General features: G+C 34.4%; 3 protein-coding genes across 3 annotated transcripts in view; 2 read left to right on the plus strand and 1 right to left on the minus strand.

Annotated features, from left to right (window-relative positions):
* Window positions 1-26,850, plus strand: part of LOC106730566 (olfactory receptor 10C1-like) — a 217,373-nt gene that overhangs the window by 74,373 nt on the left and 116,150 nt on the right. The gene's annotated exons all lie outside the window — the stretch shown is intronic.
* Window positions 9,270-10,619, minus strand: LOC102522607 (olfactory receptor 10C1). Its single transcript, XM_032463511.1, has one exon. It carries the CDS (start codon window positions 10,218-10,220, stop codon window positions 9,270-9,272), a length of 951 nt encoding a protein of 316 aa, XP_032319402.1. The 5' UTR covers window positions 10,221-10,619.
* LOC102522864 (olfactory receptor 2J3) lies at window positions 18,510-19,628 on the plus strand. Its single transcript, XM_006192042.2, has one exon. The coding sequence runs from the start codon at window positions 18,667-18,669 to the stop codon at window positions 19,597-19,599; it is 933 nt and encodes a 310-aa protein (XP_006192104.1). The 5' UTR covers window positions 18,510-18,666; the 3' UTR covers window positions 19,600-19,628.

Raw genomic sequence — 26,850 nt, forward strand, 5'->3', positions numbered from 1 at the left:
TATTTTCCTTTTCTCTGTTTCTTTTGTCATGATTTTTAAAAATTGAAGCATAGTCAACATACAACATTACATTATTTTTAGGTTTACAACATAATGATTTGCCGTTTGTAAACATTGCAGTGATCACAGTAAATCTATTTATCATAACTCATTATACAAAATTACAGATTTCTTTTCTCTTTGTGATTAGAACTTTTAAGACTTACTTTCTTAGCAACTCTCAAATTTGCAATACAATATTGTTGGCTATAGTCACCATGCTGTACATTACATCCCCATTAATAATTTATTTTATATCTGGAAGTTTGTACTTCTTGATCCTCTTCACCTACTTTCCCACCATTCACCCCTTCTCCCCTCTGGTAAACCAATCTGTCCTCTATATCTATTAGTTTTGCTTTTTCATTTGCTTTTTTTTTGATTCCACGTATAAGTGAAAGTGCATGATATGTGTCTTTCTCTGTGTGACTTATTTCCTTAGCATAATACCCTCCAGGTCCGTTCATGTTGTTGCAAATGGGAAGATTTTATTCTTTTTTTTTTTTCTATGGCTGAGTAGAATTACATTGTATATATAATACCACATCTTTAGCCATTCATCCGTTGATGGACACTTAGGTTGTTTCCATATCTTGGCTATTATAGACAATGTTGTGATGAAAATATGGGTCATACATATTTTTGAATTAGTGTTTTCATGTTATCTGGGTAAAGACCAAGAAGTGAAATTGCTGGATCATATAAGGGTTCTATATTTAATTTTTTTCTTAACTTTTTTTTATTGAATTATAGTTATTTTACAATGTTGTGTCAAATTCCAGTGTAGAGCACAATTCTTCAGTTATACATGAACATGCATATATTTGTTGTCACATTTTTTTTTCGCTGTGAGCTACCGCAAGATCTTGTATATATTTCCCTGTGCTATACAGTAAAATCTTGTTTATCTATTCTGCATATGCCTGTCAGTATCTACAAATTTTGAACTCCCATTTTTATTTTTTAATTTTTTGAGGAATCTCTGCACGATTTTCCATAGTGGCTGCACCAGTTTTGATTCCCATGAATAATGCACTAAGTTCCATTTTCTCCATATTCTTGCCAACACTTGTTATTCTTTGTTCTTTTTATAATAGCCACTCAGACAGATGTGAGGTGATATTTTGTAATTTTGATTTGCATTTCTATAATCATTAGTGATGTTGAACATCTTTTCATGTGTCTGTTGGCAAATTGTATGTCTTTGGAAAAATGTCTATTTAGAACTTCTACCCATTTTTCAGTTGTTTTTTTTTATTATTAAGTTGTATGGATTTTTTTGGGTATTTTGAATATTAACCCCTGATTTGATATATGATTTTTAAATATCTTCTTCCATTTTGTAAGTTGCCTTTTAATTTTGTTTGTAGTTTCCTTCACTGTGCAGAAGCTCATTAGTTTGATGTAGCCTCATTGGTTTATTTTTGCTGTTGTTGCCGTTGCCTTTGGAGTCATATCCAAAAAATTATCTCCAAGAGCAATGTCAAGGAGCTTACTGCCTATGTTTTCTTCTTGGAGTTTTATGCATTTTGGCCTTACATTTGAATGTATAATCCAGTTTTCATTCTTTTGCATGTAGCTTTCCAATTTTTACAACATTATTTGTTGAAGAGACTATCCTTTCTCCATTAGTCTTGTCTCCTGTGCCATAAATTAGCTGACCTATGTACGTGGGTTTGTTTCTGGCCTCTATTTTTACATTCATTTGTATGTCTGTTTTTATGCCAGACACTATAGCTTAGTAGTATAGTTTGAAATCAAGGAGCATGATGCCTCTGGCTTTTTTCTTCTTTCTTAAGATTGCTTTGGCTATTTAGGATCTTTTGTAGTTCCATACAAAGATTTAAAATTATTTGTTCTATCTCTTTAATGAAGACATACAAATGGCCAATAGGCACATGAAAAAATGCTCAATATTGCTAACCATTAGAGAAATGCAAATCAAAACTCAGTGAGATATTATCTCACACCAGTCAGAATGGCCATCATGAAAAAGTCCACAAACAATAAATGCTGGAGAGGGTTGTAGAGAAGAGGGAATGCACCTACACTGTTGGTGGGAATGTAGTTCGGTGCAATCATGGAAAAGAGTATGGAGAACAGTATAGGAGTAATACTGGTCTCAGAGAATGAGTAACTGCTCTCTATTTTTGAAAGAAATTGTAGAAAATTGGTATAATTTCTTCCTTAAATGTTTAATATAGTTCACCATTGAATTCACCTGTTTTGGAAAGTTATGTACTGATTCAGTTTTAAAAATAGATATAAACCTATTCAGTTTATTTTTTTCTTCTGTGTCAGTTTAGGTGGATTGTATTTTTGAAGGAATTGGTCAATTTCATCCAGATTATCAAATTTGTGGGTATAGAGTTGCTCATAATATTTCTCTATCCTTTTGGTGTTGGTGTTCATGAGGTCAGTACTAATGACACTCCATCATTTTTTATATTAGTAATTTATGTCTGTTCTTTTTTTCCTTAATTACTGTCCAGAAGTTTATCAATTTTAACTATGTTTTCAAAGAACTAGCCTCTGATTTTAATTTTCTCTGTGGATATCATGTTTCCAATTTCATTAATTTCTGTTCTGATTTTTATTATTTCTATTTCTGCATACTTTAGATTTAATTTGTTTTTCTTCTTCCTCTGGTGTCCTAAGGTGTAAACTTTTATTATCAATTTCAGATCTTTCTTTTTGACTCATACATATATTCTTGTATATGCAAAGTCTAAGCACTGCTTCTCTGCTCCCCCAAAACTTAGAAAAGTTGTTTTCAATTTTAATTTAGTTTAAAATATTAATAAATTTCTTGATACTTCTTCTTTGACCCATGTGTAACTTAGGAGTATATCAATTAATCTACAAGTATTTGGGGATTTTCACAAATCTTTCTATTACTGATTTATAGTTTAATTTCATTGTTGTTGTCTGAGAGCATATTTTGCGTTATTTCTATTCTTTTAAATAAGTTTTATTGTCCTGAATGTAATCTGTCATGGTGAATGTACCATGTGAACTTTTGAGAATATGTTTCTACTGTTGTTGAAGTATTTTATGTCAGTTATATCCAGTTGATTGATAACAGTATTCAGTTAACTATGTCTTTGCTGATTTCCTACCTTTTAACATATTAAAAAAATACTAATTCCTAGGTTTGTGTGTTTTTTCTTTTAACACATTAAACTCCATTCTCTGCTTGCTTGCATATTTTTTGAGTAAAAGTTGGATGTAATTCTTACCTTTGCTTTCTAGCAGTAATATATGTATATATATTTTACCTCTAACTTCTTGCAAGAATTTTCTCTTGTTCTTGTTTTTCTGCTGTTTAATATGATATATCTAGGTGTAGGCTTTTTGGTTTTTATCCTGATTGGTATTTCTGGGTCTATCATTTCAAGTTTGTCATTAATTACAGAAACTTCTCAGTTATTATTACTTCAAGTATTTCTTCTATTCTTTTTGCTTTTTCTTTTCCTGCTGCTATTCCCATCATATGTATGGTATACCTTTTGTTAAATTTTGTACATTTCTCAACTTTTTTGGATTTCTTCTCTGGTTCTTTTGTACTTTTTTTTTTTTGCTTTTCACTTAGGACATTTCTGTTGACATATTTGCAAGTTCATTGACTCATTCCTCTGCCATGTAAAGTCTAATGATGGCCTTTCAAATTATCCTTTGTTTCTTTTAAAGTGTTTTTGATTTCTAGCATTTTCTTTAGATTCTCCTTTGTGCCTCTAATTTCTCTGCTTACATTACTCAGCTTGCCATGTTATTCATTTTTACTGCCCTTAGTATGTTAATCATAATTATTTAAAATTCCTGTTCAGAGAACTTCAAAATCACTCCTATGTCTTTGTCTCACTCTAATGATTTGTCTTTTCAGACTGTATTTTTGCCTTTTGATATGACATAATTTTTTTGAAAGTTTGGCATAAATAATGGAAAAAGGAGTGTGGTACTAACTCCATGATGGGTTTCTGCTCCTGAGCGTCTGCTACAGTAAATTGTGATTCTCTGTATTCACCTGCATTCATTTTGGGGACAGAGGTTTTCACTGTGAGTTCAACTCTCTGACTGACCTGAGAAGAGTTGATTTTCAATCTGTTCAGTTTTTCTTTTGAAGATGGAAATGAACACTTCCAAACTCCTTATGTGTTAGACCAGAAACTGATTTTTCAATCTTTGCTTTTCATTTGGTGTTTTTAATCCATTTATATGTATTTTTTTTTAATTGAAGTAGAGTCATTGTACAATGTTGTGTCAATTTCTGATGTATAGCATAATGTTTCAGGAAATGCTACTTATGGGTTTATATCTCTTTCTCTTAAGATTAAAACATCTGAAATTCTTCACACCTTTGGCAAGTTATCTGTGATTCTTGTTTTGGACTATACCTTTTCCCTTTTGTCAGATCTTGTCTGACTTCTGTGACTAATAGATACGTTTAAAAAATTTTCCCTATGATGGCCTTCACTAATTCTGGTTTTACCTCAAAATTAACTGAGGAAGTTAAAAAAATTGTTTTCTGGACATGGATTCTCATAATTCTGATACAGGAGGTCAGTAGTGGAGTCAAGTTTGTGACTTTTATAAGCTTAAGTTTTCTGATGTGTCTCAAGGCTGAACAATAGTTCTTCATCAAGTAGGACCATGTACATCAAATGTGCCAATACATGGGCAAGCTTGTCACACAGAGGTATTTTAAGACATTCATTTCAGAAATATCTCTCAATATGTTTGCTAAGAAATATATAGATATAGTATTAATATTTTAATAAATTTTATCTAAAATTATACACCATATGTTTATTGTACTTATGATGATATTACATAATAAAGAGTTACCTTCTTAGGAGAAAGTATATTCAGTAAAGAAGGCAACATATATTTTTTTTAATTTTGCCAAAATCTGCTTAATCATTTCTTAGTTGGCTGGATTTTCAAATTTATTTGCACAAACTTGTACAAATAAATCATGATTTGTAAAACTTCCACTTGTTTTTTTCTCTCCTTTTTTTGTTTTATTAGGTAGAATTATTACAGTTCGACTACACAACATATTTTTTATTTTAATGTTTAAACTAAGTCAATAACTAAGTTATCATTTATATGTGGTAGCTGCTATTATATTTATACCATAATTAGGTGGAAATAATAAGCCTAATGAATACTGACTTTTAAGGTGCAAATATAGTAAATGACTGCAAATATTATATTCTAAAGGAACAAATAATACTGAGATTTCAGACATCTGGGAAGATACAATGGGATAATTATGGGCAGCTTTCTCTGAATACTCCACAAATGTTTATTTTTTGTTGTTGTTGAAGTATAGTTGATTTGCAGTTACAATAGTTCCAGGTGTACAACACAGTTATTGAATATTTTATAGATTAAACTTTATTTAAAGTTATTATAAAATATTTACTATATTCCCTGTGCTGTGCATTACATCCTTGTATCTTACTTATTTTATACCTAGTAGTTTTTACCTCTTAATATTTTTGATGCGATTGTGAATGAGAATTTTTAAAATTTCTCTTTCTCATAGTTTGTTGTTAGTGTATAGAAACACAATATATTTCTGTGTATGAATTTTGTATCTTGCAATTTTATTGAATTCATCAATGGGTTCTAGTAGCACATTGATGGAGTCTTTAGGATTTTCCACATATAGTATCATGTCATCTACAAACAGTGATAGTCGTACATCTTCTTTTCCAATTCAGATTCCTTTTATTTCTTTTTCTTTTCTGATGGCTTTTGCTGGGTATTCCAAGACTATATTGAATAGAAGTGATGAGAGTGGGCAACTGTGTCTTGTTCCTGATCTTAGAGGAAAAGTTTTCAGCTTTTCATCACTGAGTATATGAAGTTAGCTGTGAGACTGTCACATGTGGCCTTATGGGTTGAGGTATGTTCCCTCTATATCCACTTTATTGAGTTTTTTTTAAAATCATAAATGGGTATTATATTTTGTCAAAAGCTTTTTCTGCATCTATTGAGATGATAATATAATTTTTGATCTTTGATTTCCTTTTTTGTTATCACAAAAGATATACTTTATTTATTGAACTATAGTTGATTTACAATTTTATATTAGTTTCAGCTGTACAACAAAATGATTCAATATTTTTATAGTTATACTCCATTTAACATTATTAGAAAATAGTGGCTATATTTCATTGTGCTGTACAATATATCCTTATTTAGCATATCAACTTTATACATAGTAGTTTTTCTGTCTTAATCCTATGTCCCTATCCTGCTCCTCCCTACTTTCCTCTCTCCACTGGGAACACTAGTTTGTTTTTTATATATGTGGGTCTGTTTCTGTTTTGTTATATACATTTGTTTGTTTTATCTTTTAAATTCCACATGTAAGTGATAACAGAGTATTTGTCTTTATCTGACATTTCACTAAGAATAATACTATCTATCTATATTTTTATAGAATCCCATCTCATTTATCCATCCATCTGTTGGTGAACACTTAGGTTCCTTCCATATGTTGGCTATTGTAAACAATCCTGCTATGAATGTTGGTACATGTATCTTTTCAAATTTCTGTTTTCCTCAGATACATACATACATACATTCCTCAGAGTGGAATTACTGGATCATATGGTAATTCTATTTTTAGTTTTTTTTAGGAAACTCCAGATAGTTTTCCATGGTGGTTGCACCAATTTACATTCCCACCAAGAGTGTACAGGATTCCCTTTTCTCCACATCCTTACCAACATTTGTTGTTTGTAAATTTTTTGATGATAGCCATTCTGACAGGTGTGAGGTGATATCTAACTGTGATTTTGATTTGCATTTCTCTGATAATTAGCAGTGTTGACCATCTTTTCATGTGCATATTAGCCATCTATATATCTTCTTTGGAAAAATGTCTATTCAGTTCTTCTGCCCACTTTAAAATCTGTTTTTTTTTTATATTGAGTTGTATGAGGTGTTTATATATTTTGGATATTAACCCCTTATCAGTCATATCATTTTCAAATATTTCTCACATTCAGTAGTTTGCCTTTTCATTTTGTTGATGGTTTTCTTTGCTGTTCAAAAGCTTTTAAGTTTAATTCGGTTCCATTTGTTTGTTTTTGCTTTTATTTCTTTTGCGTTAGGAAATAGAACCAAAAATATATTGCTATTATTTATGTCAAAGAATGTTCTGCCCGTGTTCTGTTCTAGGAGTTTTATGGTTTCCAGTCTTACATTTAGGTCTTTAATCTATTTTGAGTTTATTTTTCATGTGATGTCAGGACATGTTCTAATTTCCTTTTTATATGTAGTTGTCCAGTTTTTTTATTTGTTTCAAACTTATAAAACTGAACAAAAACAGTCCTGCTCTGCAAATTTTTCAACTCACTTCAATGCTTAATAAATCATTCATTTTTTTCTAGATTAATAAACATACTTATACATAATAATCTCTAATGCTTACAGATAATTCTTGCCTATTCCTGTAGTGTAATTGTTAAGTAGTTATTTCTGCATTTTCAGATTATTTCCATTGTTAATGACTACACATACATAAAAACAGAATGAAAATAAAAACCACAATGTATTATGTTTTGGTCCACAATGAATTAGATAGGTTTTGGTAAAATGATGATACCTGGCAAAACACACATCTTGCTCATTAGTGAACATCACTACTGTCCCCTGATCATAGAATTATCACCTTCTTCTTTTTCTTTTCCAGCTTTATTGAGATAAAATTGACAAATAAAATTGTCAAGAGTTAAGAGTTAAGATGTATAATGTGATGATTTGATATATGTATCCATTGGGAAGTGATTACCACAATCAAGTTAAGTAACACATCCATCATCTCCATCGTTATCATTTGTGTATTTGTGTGATAAGAACACTTAAGATCTACTCTCTTAAGCAAATTTCAAGTATACAATACTGTATTATTTACTACGGTCACCATGCTATAGGTTAGATCACCAGAACTTATTTATTCTATACTGTCTGTTGTCATAGTAGCAGTCACAGTTCTCCCCTCCTTGTCGTATTATCACTACTATATAAATCATTATTAGTCCCTCATAGATCACAGCACATCCCTGAGAACTAGATGTTCTAATCCAAGGCAATGCCTATACGGACCCCATTGAGCTATTTGATTGTGCTGTAACCATGTTAATTTCTCTTAAAAACAAGATTTTCAATGATTTCCAAATATATTGAGTCAGGATTTATTTGCACATATGTAAATTTTGTAAATTACATAAAAATCTCTAAAACTATAATAATTCTTCAGTTCAGTTTTCTTCTTCTATCCTTGAATTTAAATATGATATCTCTTTCTTTTCAAAAACAATTTCACCATGGGGGCTCCTGGTAAAAATTTTCCATAATTTTCTTTTAGTATTCTGTAACAAATACCTCTGAATCTTAAGAGTTTGCTTTTTTTGATGTTTTGTATTTTCAGAGTATGCACAGCTCACAAAAATAATTATTTAACTATGTCTATATTATAGTTAAGTTTGAAGAATTTTAAAACATTTTTATGGAAGTAAGTAATGCACATCAAAGAGTTATTAGGGAATTCAGAGTCATGTGGAACAGACATATGTGGGAGCACTACACCCAGTGGCCAGAGCAGATGTCAGATGAACCCCTCAAGGGCCAGAAAATGCCAAATAGAGTGAGAATTAGCCAGGCTTCTGAGATATAATCTGGCAGTTTGTACTCTATACTCTATAAGCCTATACTTCAGCCTAAACTGAAATATTTTAGAAAACCTGTCTAGTTTTGGACTCACCTATTAAGCTATTTGTTAGCCAACTTCCTTCCAGAATTTGGCAATGAGAACAGTGAGTACAAAGGTGTCTCCAAAATTACAGTCACTGTTATTAAGAAGGTCCTTATAAAACAGGTTGATGAATACACAGTCTTTCCTTTCTTTTCTTCCTTTCTTTCTTCCTTTCTTTCTTCCTTTCTTTCTTCCTTTCTTTCTTCCTTTCTTTCTTCCTTTCTCTCTTTCCTTCTCTCTTTCTTTCTTTCTTTCTTTCTTTCTTTCTTTCTTTCTTTCTTTCTTTCTTTCTTTCTTTCTTTCTTTCTTTCTTTCTTTCTTTCTTTCTTTCTTTCTTTCTTTCCTTCCTTCCTTCCTTCCTTCCTTCCTTCCTTCCTTCCTTCCATCCTTTCTCTTAAGTTGTGTGTGCATCTTTTTGAAAGAGCAGATTTGTCTGGTTCTCTGAAATACTTATGAGTCAAAAGTTTTTTTTGCCCAGAGTTCTCTGAAGAGCTGCCTTGACTTCCTTGTTCCTTAAACTATAGATGATAGGGTTGAGCATGGATGTCACCACTGTATAGAATAGGCTTAGGAATTTATCCATTCCTTGTGAATGGCTAGCCTTGGGCCTCAAGTAGGTGACAGATGCTGAGCCATAGAAGAGTGTTACTACAAGTAGGTGGGAAGAACAGGTGGAAAGAGCTTTTCGGCGGCCTTCAGGGGAGGGCAAGATCAGCACAGCAGTTAGAATTCTGCCATAAGAAGCAATGATTAATAAAAATGGGCTGGAAATGCAAAGGATGGCCACGACAAAGACCGCAGCCTCATTGTGGGATGTATCGCCACAAGCAAGTGCCAGGATAGGGTGGAGGTCACAGAAGAAGTGGTTGATTTCACAGGGGCCACAGAAATCCAAGGAGAAAATGTAGTTGGTCTGGCCTAAGCCTGCCATGCATCCCACTCCCCAAGAAACCATTGCCAAATGGACACACAGTCCACGACTCATACGTGTTGCATAGTGAAGTGGGGAGCATATGGCCATATAGCGGTCAAAAGCCATGGCTGCCAAAAGACAGCACTCACTGATACCAAATAATGCGAAGAAGAACATCTGTGTAGCACAACCCTCCCGAGAGATTCCTCGGGCCTCACTCACAAGGCTCTGCAGCATCTTGGGTACGACAGAGCAAGTGTAGCCAATCTCCAAGAGAGACAAGTTGGCCAGGAAGAAGTACATGGGGGTATGGAGGACCGGGTTGGTCCAGATGGCAAGGGCTATGAGAGCATTGCCTGTCAGTGATGCTAAGAACATGAGTAGGATGAGGGTAAATAAAAGGAAACACTGTTCAGTGACCTCAGAGAATCTGGCAAATGCAAAGCGTTTCACAGACATGCTGTTGTCCTGCCACAGGGAACAACTGAGGTTCATGACCTGAAAATAAGAAAGATGAAGTCATCAGAAAGATGCTCTCAGATATAAATATAAATCTTTATGTTACTCTTAATGAGCTCTAGCAAGTCATAGAGATAAATTTCTTACCTGCAATTCTAAAATTCAAAAAGTTTGGAAATTACACTAATCCTGAAACCAAATCCTATTCTGTGTTCACTACCCCAGCTGATTTGTCCAAAATATATCAGTTGGAAGGCATCAAATGGAAAAAAAAATCCAGGACAACTCTCTCTCATCCCTTCATTTTATAGTTGTCAAATACTACCAAATAAAGGTCCTCTCATACCTGTCTATTTTTTCCTATTCTTTTGCCACTGACTTACTTTTTTCACTCATTCATTCAACAGATATTTATTGAACACAGAGTATTTTCAGAGTATTTTGCAGTTACTGTTGTAGGTCCTGGATTCAACAATGGAAAAACCTCACTTCTTCCCGTGTGGGACTTAGGCAAAGCAAAAATTAAATGTCCATTCAATAATTAAATAATTGCTTCTATGCAGAGAATTAAGACCAAGGTATATCCTGGTGACTGACCAGTTAGATTGGATGTTCACAGAGGGCTCTTGATAATGAGAAGCATGAGCTGAGATGTGAAGGGCAGCTCTGTGAAGACTGTATCACAGCCATTCCTATCATATATATATATATATATATACATAGTACTGCTGAGATAATTCCACATTGCAACAAATTTCTGTACTTGTAATATTTCTCATCTACCATTCCTTCTCCATCACAATGTCCTTTGCTAAATGAAAATTACCATTGCCTCAAGTTAAAAATTCAAATGAATTTTTAATTATGAATCAAGTCACTGACTTTCAGTAGAGACTTCTATCTCACCCTTTATCCAAATGGACCTCATATTATAGTCATAGCAAAGTACTCAGATCTTTTAGTACATGTCTTGCATATATTTTCTTTTTCTTGTGCTCATTTCCCCCTGGGCGCTTGACATTTGCCTCCCTATTTCTCCATCTACTGAGCAGGCTATGTTCAAGTTCCAGCATAGTTTCATCTCCTCTCTGGAAACTTGTTCCTAACTCCTGCTCTCCCTGCCCCCATCCTAGTCAGTTACATGCCCCCTCCACTGTGTGTTCCCATCACTCTATAACAGCTATGAGAGCACTTACACTACTCCAAGGACAATAAATTGTTCATTTCTTCCTGAGTGTGGCCTCAGACACAGACACAGAGTATAGAATTTTATTTGTACCGTTATATTCACCACCCTTAACAATGCATAAGCTCTTATGTAATGAAAAATTTAAGTGCTTGGCTTTATTCTTGCTGCCTATGTATTCTGCCCATTGGTGCATATTCTATTTTCTGAAGTTAATTGTGATAAATCTCATCTCTCTTAAATATCCTAAATGTGATGGTTATTTTTCTCTCAATCTGATTCCTTGTTCGTTTTGTGAATGTACTGTACTTTACATTTTTCTTTTGAAATGTCATCAACCAGAATTCTAAACAATGTTTGCCATGAAAAGGGCAGAAGAATGAGGAAGTTTTACTTCCATTCTTCTGGACTTTGTTCATTAGCATCACCTGAGATCATATTTGTACTACATTGTTTTATAACACATCACTATTTATTCCACATTAATGTTTGATGCCAGTATGTTTAAAACAAAAGTATGCTTTTTGAGGTTACAAATTATTATGAACAGACAAAAGTATTAGGTATGTTCATAAAAACACACGTATAAAAATGTACATTTTTGCATATTTACATATATCTGTAGATTCACAGAGAGAAACACACGTTCAAATCTATAATGAATAACATAGTAATCAAGAGTGTTCTGGAAATAGTCTATCTGGTTCAAACCCTAGTACACCTAATGCTGGGTCAAAGCTAACTTTTGCTTAAATATCTGTTCCTCAGTTTTCCTGTTTAGTCAGCTTCAAGATCTAAGATATACATTCTATATAGTTCTGCTTTGGAAATAATCCAGCATAAGTGATTCATTTGGGGTCAGCTCCAGATAATTAGAAATGTTCCCTTAACTGACTCAATCCCTTTTTAATCTCTGTTTCCATAATGAAATATTTCTTTGTTTCCTGTCAGTCAAAGAAAAACGTGATATATTATTAGATATTTTATATGAAACACTTAGTACAGTGCCTGGCATACAAGAAAAACTCAGTACATGTTAACCTACATTATTCTGAAGTTTTCATTTCTAAAATGCTTAATAGTACATACAATTTGTAAATTGGTCATTAAAGATTGTAGAGATGATTACACATTTCTTTCCATAATTTACACATAGTCATTTCATCGAGGACTTAATATTTATCTGGGTGATGCCTTAACATAACCCAGCAGAAACAATTTTATCATTTGATTAGAGTAACATATACAGGATAATCTAGGCATTTCCATTACCTAACAATAAGAGATATATCTATTTCCTGTGAATTAATTTAGAACAACTTATAGCAGTTTTATGACAGGGATATCGGCAAATTGAGTAAATTGGTATACCCTCCAGAGAAGGAGAAAAATAATATAAAAATAATGGCCAGAACTGAAAAATACTTTGGGTATTGGCTATCCATTTTCACACTTTTATCCACCATTTTCCACAACTCTCCTAAGACATCAATTATATCACATACCTTTAATCATAATATTTGAGGGAAAAAAGTAGGTTGTATTTGCTTCTGATGAGCCACTCTTTGATTTTCTCTGCACCCTGTTCTTATAACCTCCCCAAATCAAGAAGATGTAAATCTCCCCAAACCTCACTTCTAAGACTGTGCACTAAGAAGCTTTTGTTGTAGTCAGGACCAGGTCTGATCTCAGGAAGATTATATATCTCCTGAGAGAGCATCATGTCCCTCCTAGCAATGCCCTCAATCACACACACACACACACACACACACACATGCGCACACACACACACACACGCATACGGGGCTGTGCTGATGATATCATGACATATTTGAGCTTTTCTCGGCCTGAAAAAAAAAAAAAAACAGGGATAGGATTATGTTATACTTCATTTCTTCTCCTTGTTCTGAATCCTTATCCTTCCTCCCTCCCCTAGGAGACATATTTTCTTCTCACTAGAGTGTCAGGAAATAGTTTGATTCTCTCTCAGGAATTGCTGTGGACAAGACTGTCTCTATTTGTTGGTAAATGCTAATATTTAGGAAGGAAAATATGTTAATGTAAAAGACAATGTAAAAACAAAAGTCAAAGTAAATCAACCGTAAAATATAATAAATAACCCATATTATAGGTAGTTACTGTCATAGGCTGTGTACATAATATGATATGAATTCAAGGGAAAGGTACTCTGGAACCAGATATTTGACTAATCTAAACTATTAATATGAAATATTCTGATTTTAATTTTTTGTCTGAATTAAGCAAAATAGTCATCCAAAATAATTATGAAAACTACATTAGTAACTTTGTCACATTGTATTGATAATAGTTATTATTTATTCTGATTATTGTAAAAGACTCATTAATAAATCATAATAACCTAGTTATATGAGCTTGACAAAGTGCCAACTTGCTTCTATCAAAAGTAACTAAAAAATCAAGAGTCAAAGATATATATTAGGACGATGGAAAAACTGTAAAGTACTGAATACTTATTTAAACGATATAAAAAGTGAGTAAGGTGTCGAATATTTATTATTGACATGATATAAAGGCAAAGGAGAAAGAACTGAGAAAAGGAAGTTGTCATTTAGGTAGAAAATTCCTCTTATTGCCTCCCCATTAAATAAATTATGCACTAGAGGAGATCAAGATGGAGTAGGAAGACGCAAAACTCCCTTCCCCAATGAATTCATCAAAAATACATCTATGTGTGGAAAAAGGCTGGATGAAAATTAACTAGAGGCTAGCAGAGAGACTCCTCTATAGCCAAGGCTCTAAGAAATATCCACATGTAATTGGGTAGGAACAGAAGCTATAAGGTTGGGACCTGTGCCCCTGGGAGGGGCTCAGAGGAAAACGGAGATTACATGGGCAGACATTCTCCTCAGGTAGTGAGTGGTTTGAGCACATATTGGGCGCCCAGCTCTGGGTGTCCTACACAGGGAAGACAAGCCTCCTTGGCTGGTTGGAGGACTGGTGGGACAAACAGAAGGATATGTGAAACCTGGACTCCATTCCTAAGGAGCACGTGCACACTTGCTTGCTCCTGAAGCAGTGAGGAGAAGGACAATTGAAAACTGCCTCAGTGGCTTCCCAAGGCTGTCCCCCAGGCTCATGCCCCAACCTGAGCTGAGCAAATGCTCTAGCCCTGTTTGCTTCAACATGCAACTCCACATTTACATTTTCCACACTCTTTTCTCTCTCTTCTCCTTTTGGAACCCATAAATTTGAATGTTGGTACCCTTGATGTTGTCCCAGAGATCCCATAAATTGTTTTCATTTTTCAAAATGTTTCTTTTTGCTCTTCTCATTTGGTGGTTTTCATTAATCTATCTTCCAGATCACTTATGCATTCTTCTTTCCTTCTAGTGTGTTTTTTTCTAACTTTTTTTTTATTGAGTTATAGTCATTTTACAACGTTGTGTCAAATTCCAGTGTAGAGCACAATTTTTCAGTTATATACATGAACATACATATATTCATTGTCACTTTTTTTTCCGCTGAGAGTGTGTTTTTCATTTTAGTTATTGTATTCTTCAGTTCTGAATGGATCATTTTTCTTTTCTAGTTCCTTCTTAAAATTCTCACTGTGTTCATCTATTCTTTTCCCTAATTCAGTTAGCATTCTTCTATTTACTGCTTTGAATTCTTTATATAGTAAATTGTTTATTTCTGTCTTATATGGGAGCATCCCTATGCAGTCTGTTTGTGCCCAGTGGCTTTGGTGGGTTTGAGGTGCACACAAGTGATGTCTTTCCTTAGGGTGTCCTGACAGCTATCACCTTGGTAGAAGGTGGGGCTAGAGATGAAGGGGCTGGGGCCAGAACCAGCTGTGAACCAGGCTTCCCCTCTGCTCAGTGGCCACCTGTCTGGGGCATGGGTGTGTCCCAAATTGCAGGAGCAGAAGCCCTGAGGGTTGGGTCAAACTGGCTCCATTTCCATTAAGTTTATTGCCCTTTTCCCTCCCAGCACCAGCCCCTGCAGCGCCAGAGGGGAGCAGTGCTGGAGCAAGAGGGACTGGTGTGTTTATTTGGCAATGGTCAGTGTATTGGGTGTGGCAGTCTGGCCGCCACAGCGATCTGGTCTGCTTCTGACGTGCTACCTGATGGCTGCCCCCTTCCAGCTCAGAGGCCACTTAGGGTTGGAGCTGCCACAGCATCCCATGCAGAGCCTTTTCCTTGGTCATGGCAGCCCTTGCTCCAGTTGGAAGGGCGATGTGAATCTCCAGCTGTGCTGGAGCATTAGCTCTGCTTAGTGCAGGGCACGCGACAAGGTGGTTGTGTGAAACCAGTCAGCCAGCAGCATGGTTTCACTCTGCCCTTTCCACCCTGCTTCAGGAGGAAGCCACTGTTTGTGTGCTACTCCTGAGCTGAGTCAAGGCTTCCTACAACCTACGTGTTAGTCTCATTGGCCTTCCAAACAGCCAAAGGGGCTCTGCTTCCCTTTGTCAGACCCCAGGACTGGGCTGCCCAATATGTGGCTTGAACCACTCATTCCTCATAGAACATCTCAGCCCAGGTAATCTCCCTTTTCTTCTGAATCCCCTCGTACGGGCACAGGTCCTCACCTGACCACTTCTCTTCTCCTCCTGATTCTGAGTTTATCCTTTTTATAGCCATGGTTATACAGGAGTCTTTCTGCTAGTCTCCAGTTAGTTTTCAGTGAGAGTTATTCTACACTTAGTTGTATTTTTTATGTGTTTGTTGGGGGAGATGAGTTCTACATCCTCCTCCTTTACCATCTTGATTCAAATCCAGCATATTCTTCAATCTTGTTTTTCTTCTGTTGATCTTACCATGCACTAGTCTAGCTGCTAATTTTCTCTAAAAGATGCCTGAAATAAATCTGAGAAAACTAATAGTTGATGATTCTGAGTTGTAGGGATATAGGTGTTCTATTCATAATATTTTAAGCATCTAGAATAAAGAATAGCAAAGAAATAAAGTAGAATTGTTTGTTAAAATTTTGGTTCAAATAAAATTAACTCTAATGGTGATAATAGCTAAGATGTATTGAATAATTTTGTACCAAGCACTGTGGAAAATGTTACATATTTTTCTCTTTGAGTTCTCACAACAATGAAGACCATTGAAATGTAAAGATTATTTTCTGATACTTCTCTTAAATAGAAAGAAAAAATACCCAATTTCTCTCTTAACATTACAATTTTAAAAATCTAATCTTATTACAATTTATAATTTCTATGCCAAAATTTTCTTTCTACAGATGAAGTATATTAACTAGAAACAATTTAGCAATTTAAAAATATCAATTAATTTATAAACTCATGATCTGCTTTTTTAAACAGTAATAAGTCAATTATTACATGTAGATTTGTAATCACAGTTAATTTCATTTGTTTATATATTATTGCAAAACTCTTGATAAGACACCAAAGGAAATTACTGATGAAAATGTTTTGGAAATATTAAATAGTTTTGTTATATTTCTGAGTTTTGGTAGTTACCATCTGAGTTATAGTTTGAATGGTCTTTAAAGATCATTTTCAATACTTCTGCAGGGCTAAACTTGGCTTTGAAGTTTATAGATGTTGGCAGACACAATAAACTCAAATTCATAAGGCAAAGATATACAGTTTATTCTTTATGTATTCCACTTTAGAAATGTTTCATGTTGCCTCCTTACCTCTCCATTAGACTACCTCTGACAAGTATTCCTTTAAATTTGGTCCTTAGCATGATGAGGAATTGGGGAAGAAATTTCAGGACCACTCATACCCTTCCCCATAAACACAGCTTAAAGTATGGTTATCAGTGATGGCGGGTCTATAGAGTCATCATTATCTTAGTACAACAGTGTGGAGTCATGTTGAAGGTATTCCTCAGAAACTGTTCTAACTAGAATGACTCCTTGAAGGGCATTAATTGCTACTTTGGGATTTACCCTCCCACTGGCCCAGTTAAGGAAAGCAAGTCACATTATTCTTTTGTTTCCATAAAGGCTCCTTTTGCTCTAGGAAAAGGGGTCCATCCCCTGACACACTCAATGCTCTCATGAGTTCATCCTTCCAGCTAAAACCAGGTCTTTTTTAGTAGACTCAAGACTCTTGTCTAGCAATGATAATCATAGTAATTTTCAGACTCTGCTTTCCTATATTGATATAGTAGATTAGAATATATGGTATAGGCAGCTATTTATGGTGTAAACCAGATGAAAACCATAGATCAGATGGGTCCACATGTAAAGAGGGCACAGGTTGGGTAGACAAATACAGGGAATGTGGACAGACGCAGGAAGGACAGAAGTGGAAGGAGTTGTTTGGGTACTACTTGAGCACTGGGTAAGAGAATTAAATGACTGATATATTAAAAAATAAGCTGCCCAGTGGTGTGTTTGATGGGGAAAAGACACTCATTTCCACCACTATTTCCTCCGTAATGACTTATTTCAAAAAAAGGGAAGAGCTGTTTCACTCCACAGCCCGTGAAAGCAAACTTTGATGAGGCCTTTATTTTTCTTTCCTCAGGTAAGAAGAAACTTAACCATAAATTTCCTACCTTTTCTCTACTTACATCTGGTGCATATACAACTGGTACATATAACAACTATGAGTGGAGTATATCAAATGCCACAGTGGTGCAGCCACTGATATTCTTGAAGAGTGCAGGCCAGCTATTTTGTCCAACTTGTCTTACTGTGAGTTTGTTTCACATTTCTTCATTATTAGAATCAGGCTGTGTATTTTTGACAGGAATATGACTGAAATGACATTTTGTCCTGTGCAGAGCATCATATTAGTAGTCACATGATGTTGGTTTGTCTCGATAGTGGTGATGCTAACACTGATTACTTTGCTGTGGTGATGTCCACCAAATTTTTATACTGTGAAGTTTACTGCTTTTAATTTTTCAATTAAGAAGTAATTTGTGGAGAGATATTATAGACCATGTAAATATCCCATTTCTCATATTCATTCACTAGTTTTTAGCATCCATTGATATTCTTCTAACTCTGCCATTCCTTCTATATGTATTAATTATGATCCTGCTGACAGGAAAAGCTTTCTTTTCTATCTAATTTATTTAAATAAATTATTTACTTACTTATTCTTATTTATTTATTGGTATGAGCTTATAGATCCTTACTGCTTTCAATTCATTAGTATCATGGTATCTTTTAATTCCCAAACTGACCTAGAATTGAACAGTGTCAAGTCCTTCAAACTGGCTTCTGTTACTTGTTACTTTTTCATGTGTTTCTATGGTTCTGGGAGAGTTTCCTTTTTTTTTTTTTTGAATGTATGTGAATCTTTCCTCAGGTAAAAAGAAATGAATGGCAATGGAAAAAATCAATTCAAGTTCTGAAGGCTACTTTGTTCTACTGGGTTTTTCTAATTGGCCTCATCTTGAATTTGTTCTCTTTGTGGTTATCTTGATGTTCTACTTGATGACATTGGTAGGCAACCTATTTATCATTATCTTGTCATACTTGGACTCCCATCTCCACACACCCATGTATTTCTTCCTCTCAAATCTTTCTATTTTGGATCTCTGCTACACCACCAGCTCCATCCCTCAGTTGCTTGTCAACCTCTGGGGCCCAGAGAAAACCATCTCTTACTCTGGTTGCATGATTCAGCTTTACTTTTCCCTTGCATTGGGAACCACAGAATGTGTGCTACTGGTGGTGATGTCCTATGACCGTTATGCAGCTGTATGTAGACCCTTGCATTACACTGTCCTCATGCACCCTCGCTTATGCCATATATTGGCTGCGGCTTGTTGGGTGAGTGGTTTTACCACCTCAGCACTTCATTCCATCTTTACCTTCTGGGTACCCCTGTGTGGACATCGCCAAGTGGACCATTTCTTCTGTGAAGTTCCAGCACTGCTGCGACTGTCATGCGTTGATACCCGTGCCAACGAGCTGACCCTCATGGTCATGAGCTCCATTTTTGTTCTCATACCTCTCATCCTCATTCTTAGTTCCTATGGTGCCATTGCCCAGGCTGTACTGAGGATGCAGTCAACAACTGGACTTCAGAAAGTCTTTGGCACATGTGGAGCCCATCTTATGGTTGTATCCCTCTTTTTCATTCCAGCCATGTGCATATATCTCCAGCCACCATCAGGAAAGCCTCAAGATCAGGGCAAGTTCATTGCCCTGTTTTATACTGTTGTCACACCTAGCCTCAACCCTCTAATCTACACTCTCAGAAACAGAGATGTAAGAGGGGCAGTAAAGAGATTAATGGGGCAAGAGTGAGCTCCTATACTTGTGACATTAACCATATAATGCAGCATCTCTTCACCAGTGGTTTATCCACCACCCATTCATCCACCATCCATTCATCAACCACTCTTTGATTCACTCCCTCTGTCAGCACTTATTGATCATGTGCTCTCATGAGTTCACAGAGTTTGTGGTAGCAAACATGAATTAAACAGTCTGCCTGAATACCAATCACTCTCTGGTGTAGAGAACAACCATGTGAAATAAAGATTAAACATCAATATTAAATGTCTTCAGTGGTAAATACCTAATAAAACAGAAATATCCTTTTCTAATTTAAAATTAAGCATGGAATTTGTTGCAAAAATGGATAAAAGAGCAGGTTGTAATTCCTATGGAAATATGATATTGTTAATTTTTCAAAAACCTAGGATATGTCTTAATTTCTTGCTTTTTATGCAGGATTCATCATAAAATTTGTCTTCTTTGGTTTAATTAAAGGCATGTGAAATACCTTAAGTCGTTTTTTCAACACTGTTACTCTTTTTTGAAAGTAGTTAATATTGAGAGGAACTTTGGTCTATATTCCATTATCAAGTAAAAAAAACTTCTATGAATCATAGCAAGAAAGCCTCTTAAATAATTAAGCAGAAGTAAGCTTCTTATATTTCTTATTTTTCAAATAAGTGAGCAGTGTAAAGTAGATGAAAATACTTATAAAGCTCTGTTATATAGCTTGTAAAGCAATGGTCATCATAGGTTAGGTATTGTTAGGTGCAGAAAGGACTTGGAGCACCTGCATAACCTAAGAAGCAGTACAGAATATCTGAGGCGACTGGGTGCTAGGCTCTGAAAATTATTTGATAAGTCCAATGGGTATTTGAAAGAATTTCTTGAAAATATATTGGAAAAATTTGTGGTAAAAGCTGCATGAAAAAATGTTCGTTTTTTCTGTTTAAGTTTGAATATTTGTGGTTAGTAAGTCTGTTATGAAAATCAATATATATTTTCCAAATAAAGAAATGTATTTTTCATGAAAATAATAATTTTGTTACCTATATTATTACACCACCCTCATCTGAAATAACTGCGCTATGTGTGTAACACATATAGTGGAATAAGGCTGAAGAATAATTCAAAGTAAAATCTGGGCAACAGGTACCTGAGTTTTGTATGGTAATCCAAATGTCAGTTGTAGTTTTTGAGGCTTTTAAAGTTTGGATATGATTGATTCAAACCCTATTTCCTAAGTATAAAATACATCCCCAAACTTCCCCTCAGTTCCTGTGTGGCTTGCAATTACACTGATTCTGATATCTTTGTCTTCTCCTTTGTGTGCCTGTGATTTTTTCTTTATCTTCAACTAGACATAAACAATAAAATGAATGGGGTATTTTCATTTGTCTTTAACCTACTTTCCAAGAAATGCAGAATCAAGAGTCATGTATATAAAGTAACTTCTAGTCAACATTTAGGGTCACCTTGTGTGAGCCATCACAGAGAAACAGTTTTAAAAACTTTAAAAACACATAGCTTATTTCTCTGAACCATCTACTTATGGAAATCTTATTGTTTGGGATACCTCTTGTAGTACACTAGTCTCTCACTATCTAACTCTAAAAAAAGGTGAAATTTCCCATCTATTTTCTTCCTTTTCTGCTTGTAAAACATATAAATATCTTTTAATATGTGTGGACTATTTTTCTTGAGATGCTATAATAGTGCTTATGTAATATTGAATCCTAGCCACCTTACCATGATATTCTATTTACTTTTTAACCTAAAACAAAGATCAGTTACCAAAACTTTCCCCCAAGAATAACACAGATATTATTGTTTATCATTTTGTATCTTTAAAACCACTTACACAAACCTTATGCAATTTTATCACAGATAGTATGATAGATGTGTGTTTTTTTCCCACTTTGCAGAGGAGAAAACTGAAGGGAAAAAGACATGTGGCTTATCTAGGCTATAACCACCTGTATGTGACAAAAGCAGGGTAATGGAAATAGGTTTTAGCTCTGAAGCCCCTTGTTATGACCAACACCCAAAGGTAAACTAGAAGGTCTGAGATCCTACCATTGCCAACCCTAAACATCAAACCAATGTTTACTCAAGTGACATTTACACAACACATACGAATTTGGGTCACAGGCAACTTTACTGAAGAACAAACAATGAAGCTAGCCTTTTCTCAGTTAATAATAGATGCTAAATGTGCTGAAGCATCAGCTCTTTCTTTACTCGGGTAAATTTCTACTCCCCATCCAGACGGATGTTTTCCAGTCTCTGTCCACTTCATCTCATACCTATTCCTGTGCAGCACATTTCCTAAGCACATTTTGCGATTATCTCTTCTTGTTGTCTCTCAGAAGTGCAGGAGAAATACCCTATGATCTCATTTATATGTGGAACCTAAAAAACAAAACAAGCAAACAAAATAAAATGAAAACAGACTCATAGATAAAGGGAACAAATGGGTGGTTGCCAGAGGGGGAGCTAAACAGGTGAAGGGGCTTAAGAGGTACAAACCTCCAGCTGGAAGATAAATAAACTGTGGGAAAGTAATATACAGCATAAGCAATATGGCCAGTGATCTTGTAATAACTATTTAGGGACAGATGGTTACTAGACTTACTGTGGTGATAATTTCATAGTGCATGCAAATGCAAATCACTCTGTTGAACACTGAAACTAAAATAATTTTTATGACAACTCTATTTCAATAAAATGCAAAAAAAATAAAGTTCCATCATTTCTTACACATTTATTAGTTGATTTGATAGGTAAATAAGGCCTCCTTTTTCACTTTTCTCAAGATTTCCACATTCCTAATCCCTGGGACCTGTAATTATATATTGTCTCACATGGTATAAGAACTTCTACAGATATAAATAAGTTTTGAATATTGAGATGGGGAGATTAACCTGAATTATCCAAGTGGACCAAGAGTTCTTATAAGAGAGAGGTAGGAAGTCAGAGAGGAGACAAGATACTGTGCTTCTGACTTTAAAGATGGAAGAAAGGAATATAGGTAGCCTCTAGAAGCTGGAAAAGAACAGGAAATAGATTCTCTCCTAATGTCTGGAGAAGAACACAGCTTTGTGTACCTATTTTAGTATTTTTATCTCTAGAACCCTAAGGAAGTAAAATTTTGTGTTGTTTTAAGCCACTAATTATGTGGTAATATGTTAGAGCAGCAATAGGAAACTAACACAGTTGGCGTTCTACTGGAAGGAATAGCTTTCCTTTTTACCATATGTGTTTACATATATTGTATCATCTGTCATTTTAATAAGATGATCTTGGCTAATCTCAGACTTTCCCTTAGGAAAGGAGGACTAATTTGCCTGTCTTAAGCCACATGACCACACCTATAAACAGAGAAGTAAGGTTTCCTAATGAACAGCTCTGCAGAAATGTATGGCATAGACAAAACCAAGACATGGTAATATGTTGACAAATATTTCATTAGTTAGAATATTACATTCCTTTACTCTTCCAAGAAATAGAAAGTTTCGTATTGTGCTTGAGAATGGGGCAACACTAAAAAATAGTAACTAAGTATGGCTTTGGGGAGCCATTTATAATAGCAGTATAAATCCTTGAAATTTGAAGACTTTTCCAATTACCTTGGCTTTTCATGAATTTTCACATTTGAAATCCATGCTGATAAATTGATGACAATGAGAATTCAGCTCTGCGTGATTACACTTGTAATCTAACCTAATATGAAACAGAGATTGGTTGCTGAGGGCAGGAATCTGATTTTTTTTTTTTTTGACGATTAGACCTAGTGGGTCCCAGAAAGATAAGTTTGCATTAAGAGAACATTGACTATTAATGTGGGCATATAAGTTCTTAACCACCAAGCTTCTTAAACAGTGATGCTTGAATTTTAATGGAATCAAGCCTTGAGAAAAAGATTTCTTAGTCTATAGGAAATTGAGTTTAAAATAGAAACTAACAATAAGAATAGAGAGGAATGAAGTCTTACGCTCAAAATGGGTTGATTGCTAACTTTAGAGTGAGGAATCTGTGACAAGATGTGTCCAAGTCCTTTAAATCCCAAGAAGATGATGCCAAAATAATCTTACTATTTCAGAAGAATACAAAACAACTTAAGAGCAAAATAGTATATGATCAGGCTGAGCATTTCAATCTTCAGGAGAACCTAAAGTGCTTGCAAAATAATCTTAAGGGTAGGATGACAATTTGAGGAAACGGTGTGTATAAAATATATGAAAATTTTGAACAAGTGTTAAAAAAAAGTCAGCCATATCTCTGAGTGAGAAATAGACAAATATTTCTTTCTGTAATTGGGGAAGATAAAATGAATAATAAGCATTTAGAACTCATAAAATGAAAACATCAGAAAATGAATGCCACCCAATAATCCGTGAAAAGAAGCCTTGAAGAAATTGACTTATGCTGCTTTAAAGGCTCTTGACAGAGAAAAGTACCAAAATATAAATAACATTATTTGAAGAACTCCAAATCCTTGAAGCCTTAAAAAACAAATTAAAAATAATCAGAATGAGTCATGAATTTTGCCAATTAAAAAATGGCATTTGATTTGCAGATGTTGAATCATCCTTCCATTCCTGGAATAAATTCCACTTGATTATGGTGTGTGATTTTTTAATATATTCTTGAATTTGGCTTGCTAATATTTTGTTGAGAATTTTTGCATATATATTGATCAAGGATGTTGGCCTGTAATTTTCCTTCCTTTCTTCCTTCCTTCCTTCCTTTTTCTTTCTTTTCTTTCTTTCTTTTTCTTCCCTTCCTTCCTTCCTTCTTCCTTTCTTCCTTTCTTCCTTTCTTTCTTTCGTCCTTTTGTCCTTTCATCCTTTCATCCTTTCTTTCGTCCTTTCATCCTTCTGTCCTTCCTTCCTTCTTTCCTTTCTGTCTTCCTTTCTGTCTTTCTGTCTTTCATGTCTTTTGTGTCTTTGGTTTGGTGTCAGGGTAACTGTGGCCTCACAGAATGAATTTGGAAATATTCCTTCCTGTTCAATTTTTTGGAATAGTTTGAGAAGAGTAAGTATTAATCCTCCTTTATTTGGTAGAATTCCTCTGTGAAACTGTCAGTCCTGGACTTTTGTTTGTTGGTAATTTTTTGATTACTGATTCAAATTGAATTACTGATTTAATAGTAATTGGTCTTTCAGATTATTTACTTCTTCCTGACTCAGTCTTCAAAGACTGTATGTTTCTAGGAATTCATCTACTTTTTCTAGATTGTCCAATTTGTTAGCATATAACTGTTCATAGTATTCTCTTAGGATTGTTTGTATTTCTCTGATATCGGTTGTAATTTCTCCTCTCTCATTTCTTATTTTATTTGAGTCTTCATTCTTTTTTTATTAATGAGCCTGGGTAAAGGCTTATCAATTTTGTTTATCTTTTAAAAAAACAGCCCTTGGTTTCATTAACCTTTTCTATTTATTTTTTGTTCTATTTATTTCCCCTCATCTTTAAAGTGAGGCTTAAGAGTTACAGTTGCACGGCAAAGGAAGCTATCAATAAAACAAAAAGACAGCCTATACAATGGAAGAAAATGTTTGCAAACCATACATCTGATGAAAGGTTAACATCTAAAGTATATAAGGAACTCATACCGCTTAACGGAAAAAAGCCAAATAATCCAAGTAAATAATGGGAAAAAGACCTGAATAGATATTTTTCCAAGGAAGACATACAAATGGTCAACAGGTATAAAAAAGGTGGTGAACATCACTAATCATCAGGGAAAAAAATCAAAACCACAATGAGATGTCACTTCATACCTGCCAGAATGGCTAGTATCAAAAGAACAAATATAACAAATAATGGTGAGTATATGGTGAAAAGAGAATACTTGTGCACTGTTAGTGGGAATGTGAATAGACTTGGCCACTATGGAAAATAGTGTAAAAGTTCCTCAAACAATTGAAAATAGAACTTCCATATGATTCAGCAATTCTACTTTGGCAAAATATCTAAAGAAACAAAATCACTATCTTGAAGAGACACCTGTGCTCCCAAGATTGCAGCATTATACACAGTAGACAAAAAATAGAAACAACCAAAGTGTCCATTGATAAATTAATAGATAAGACAATTGATGTGATATAATGCTATTCAACCATGAGAAAGAAGGAAATTCTGCCATTTAAAACAACATAGATGACCCTAGAGGACATTATTCTAAGCAAAATTAGTCAGTCAGAGAAAGACAAATACTGTAAGATATCACTAATATGTGTAATATTTTAAGAAAAGTCAAACTCATAGAAACAGTGTAGAATGCTGGTTACCAGGGCCTGGTGTAGTGTGGAAGATGAACAGGGAGATGCTGGTCAGAGGGTACAGGCCTTTAGTTATAAGATGAGTCAGCTCTTGTGAACTATGTATAACATAGTGACTATAGGTAATAGTAATACGTTGTAGTTTTGAAATTTTCTAGAGAATAGACTTTAAATATCCTTACCCCACAACAAAAGGTAAGTATATGAGATGATGAATGAATTAATTAACTAGAAAGTGGTGAACGTTTCACAAAGTACTCATATGTCAAATCACAACATTGTACACTTTATATATATACAATTTACTTGTTGATTATTTTTGCGAACTGAAAAATTAGGACAAAAACAGATGAATACTCTATTTTAATTTTCAGGCTAATACCAGCAAAGTATTAAAAGGTAGTATAAAATTTTAGCCAGAAGGAGAGTATAAAAGAAAACATAATATTTTGCTTTTCTCTTCCAGTTTTATTGAGATATAATTGACATAGAGCACTGTATAAATCTAAGGTTTACAGTATAATAATTTGACTAACATACATCATGAAATGATTATACAATAAGTTTAATGAATATCCATCATTTCACATAGATATAAAATAAAAGAAAAAGAAAGAAGTTTTTCCTTGTGGTGAGAACTTTTAGGATTTTCTTTTTAGACAACTTCGTATATAATGTACATCAGTGTTAATTATCTTAATCACCTTGTACATTACAACCCTACTACTTATTTATCTTATAACTGGAAGTACCTTGTATCTTTTGATTATGTTTATCCAGTTCCTCCTCCCCCCATCTCTTGTCTCTGGTAATCACAAATCTGATTTCTTTTTCTATGAGTTTGTTGTTTCTTTGCTTGTTTGTTTTTGAAGTATAACTGACCTATACTATGTTAGTTCCTGGTGAACAACATAGTGTTTTAATATTTCTATACATTACAAAATCTTTTAAATTTGATACTCATAGTTAATGCAAAATCAAAGGGTTAGGA

This window comes from Camelus ferus, chromosome 20 (assembly GCF_009834535.1).
Source record: "Camelus ferus isolate YT-003-E chromosome 20, BCGSAC_Cfer_1.0, whole genome shotgun sequence".
Classification (NCBI taxonomy): Eukaryota; Metazoa; Chordata; class Mammalia; order Artiodactyla; family Camelidae; genus Camelus; species Camelus ferus.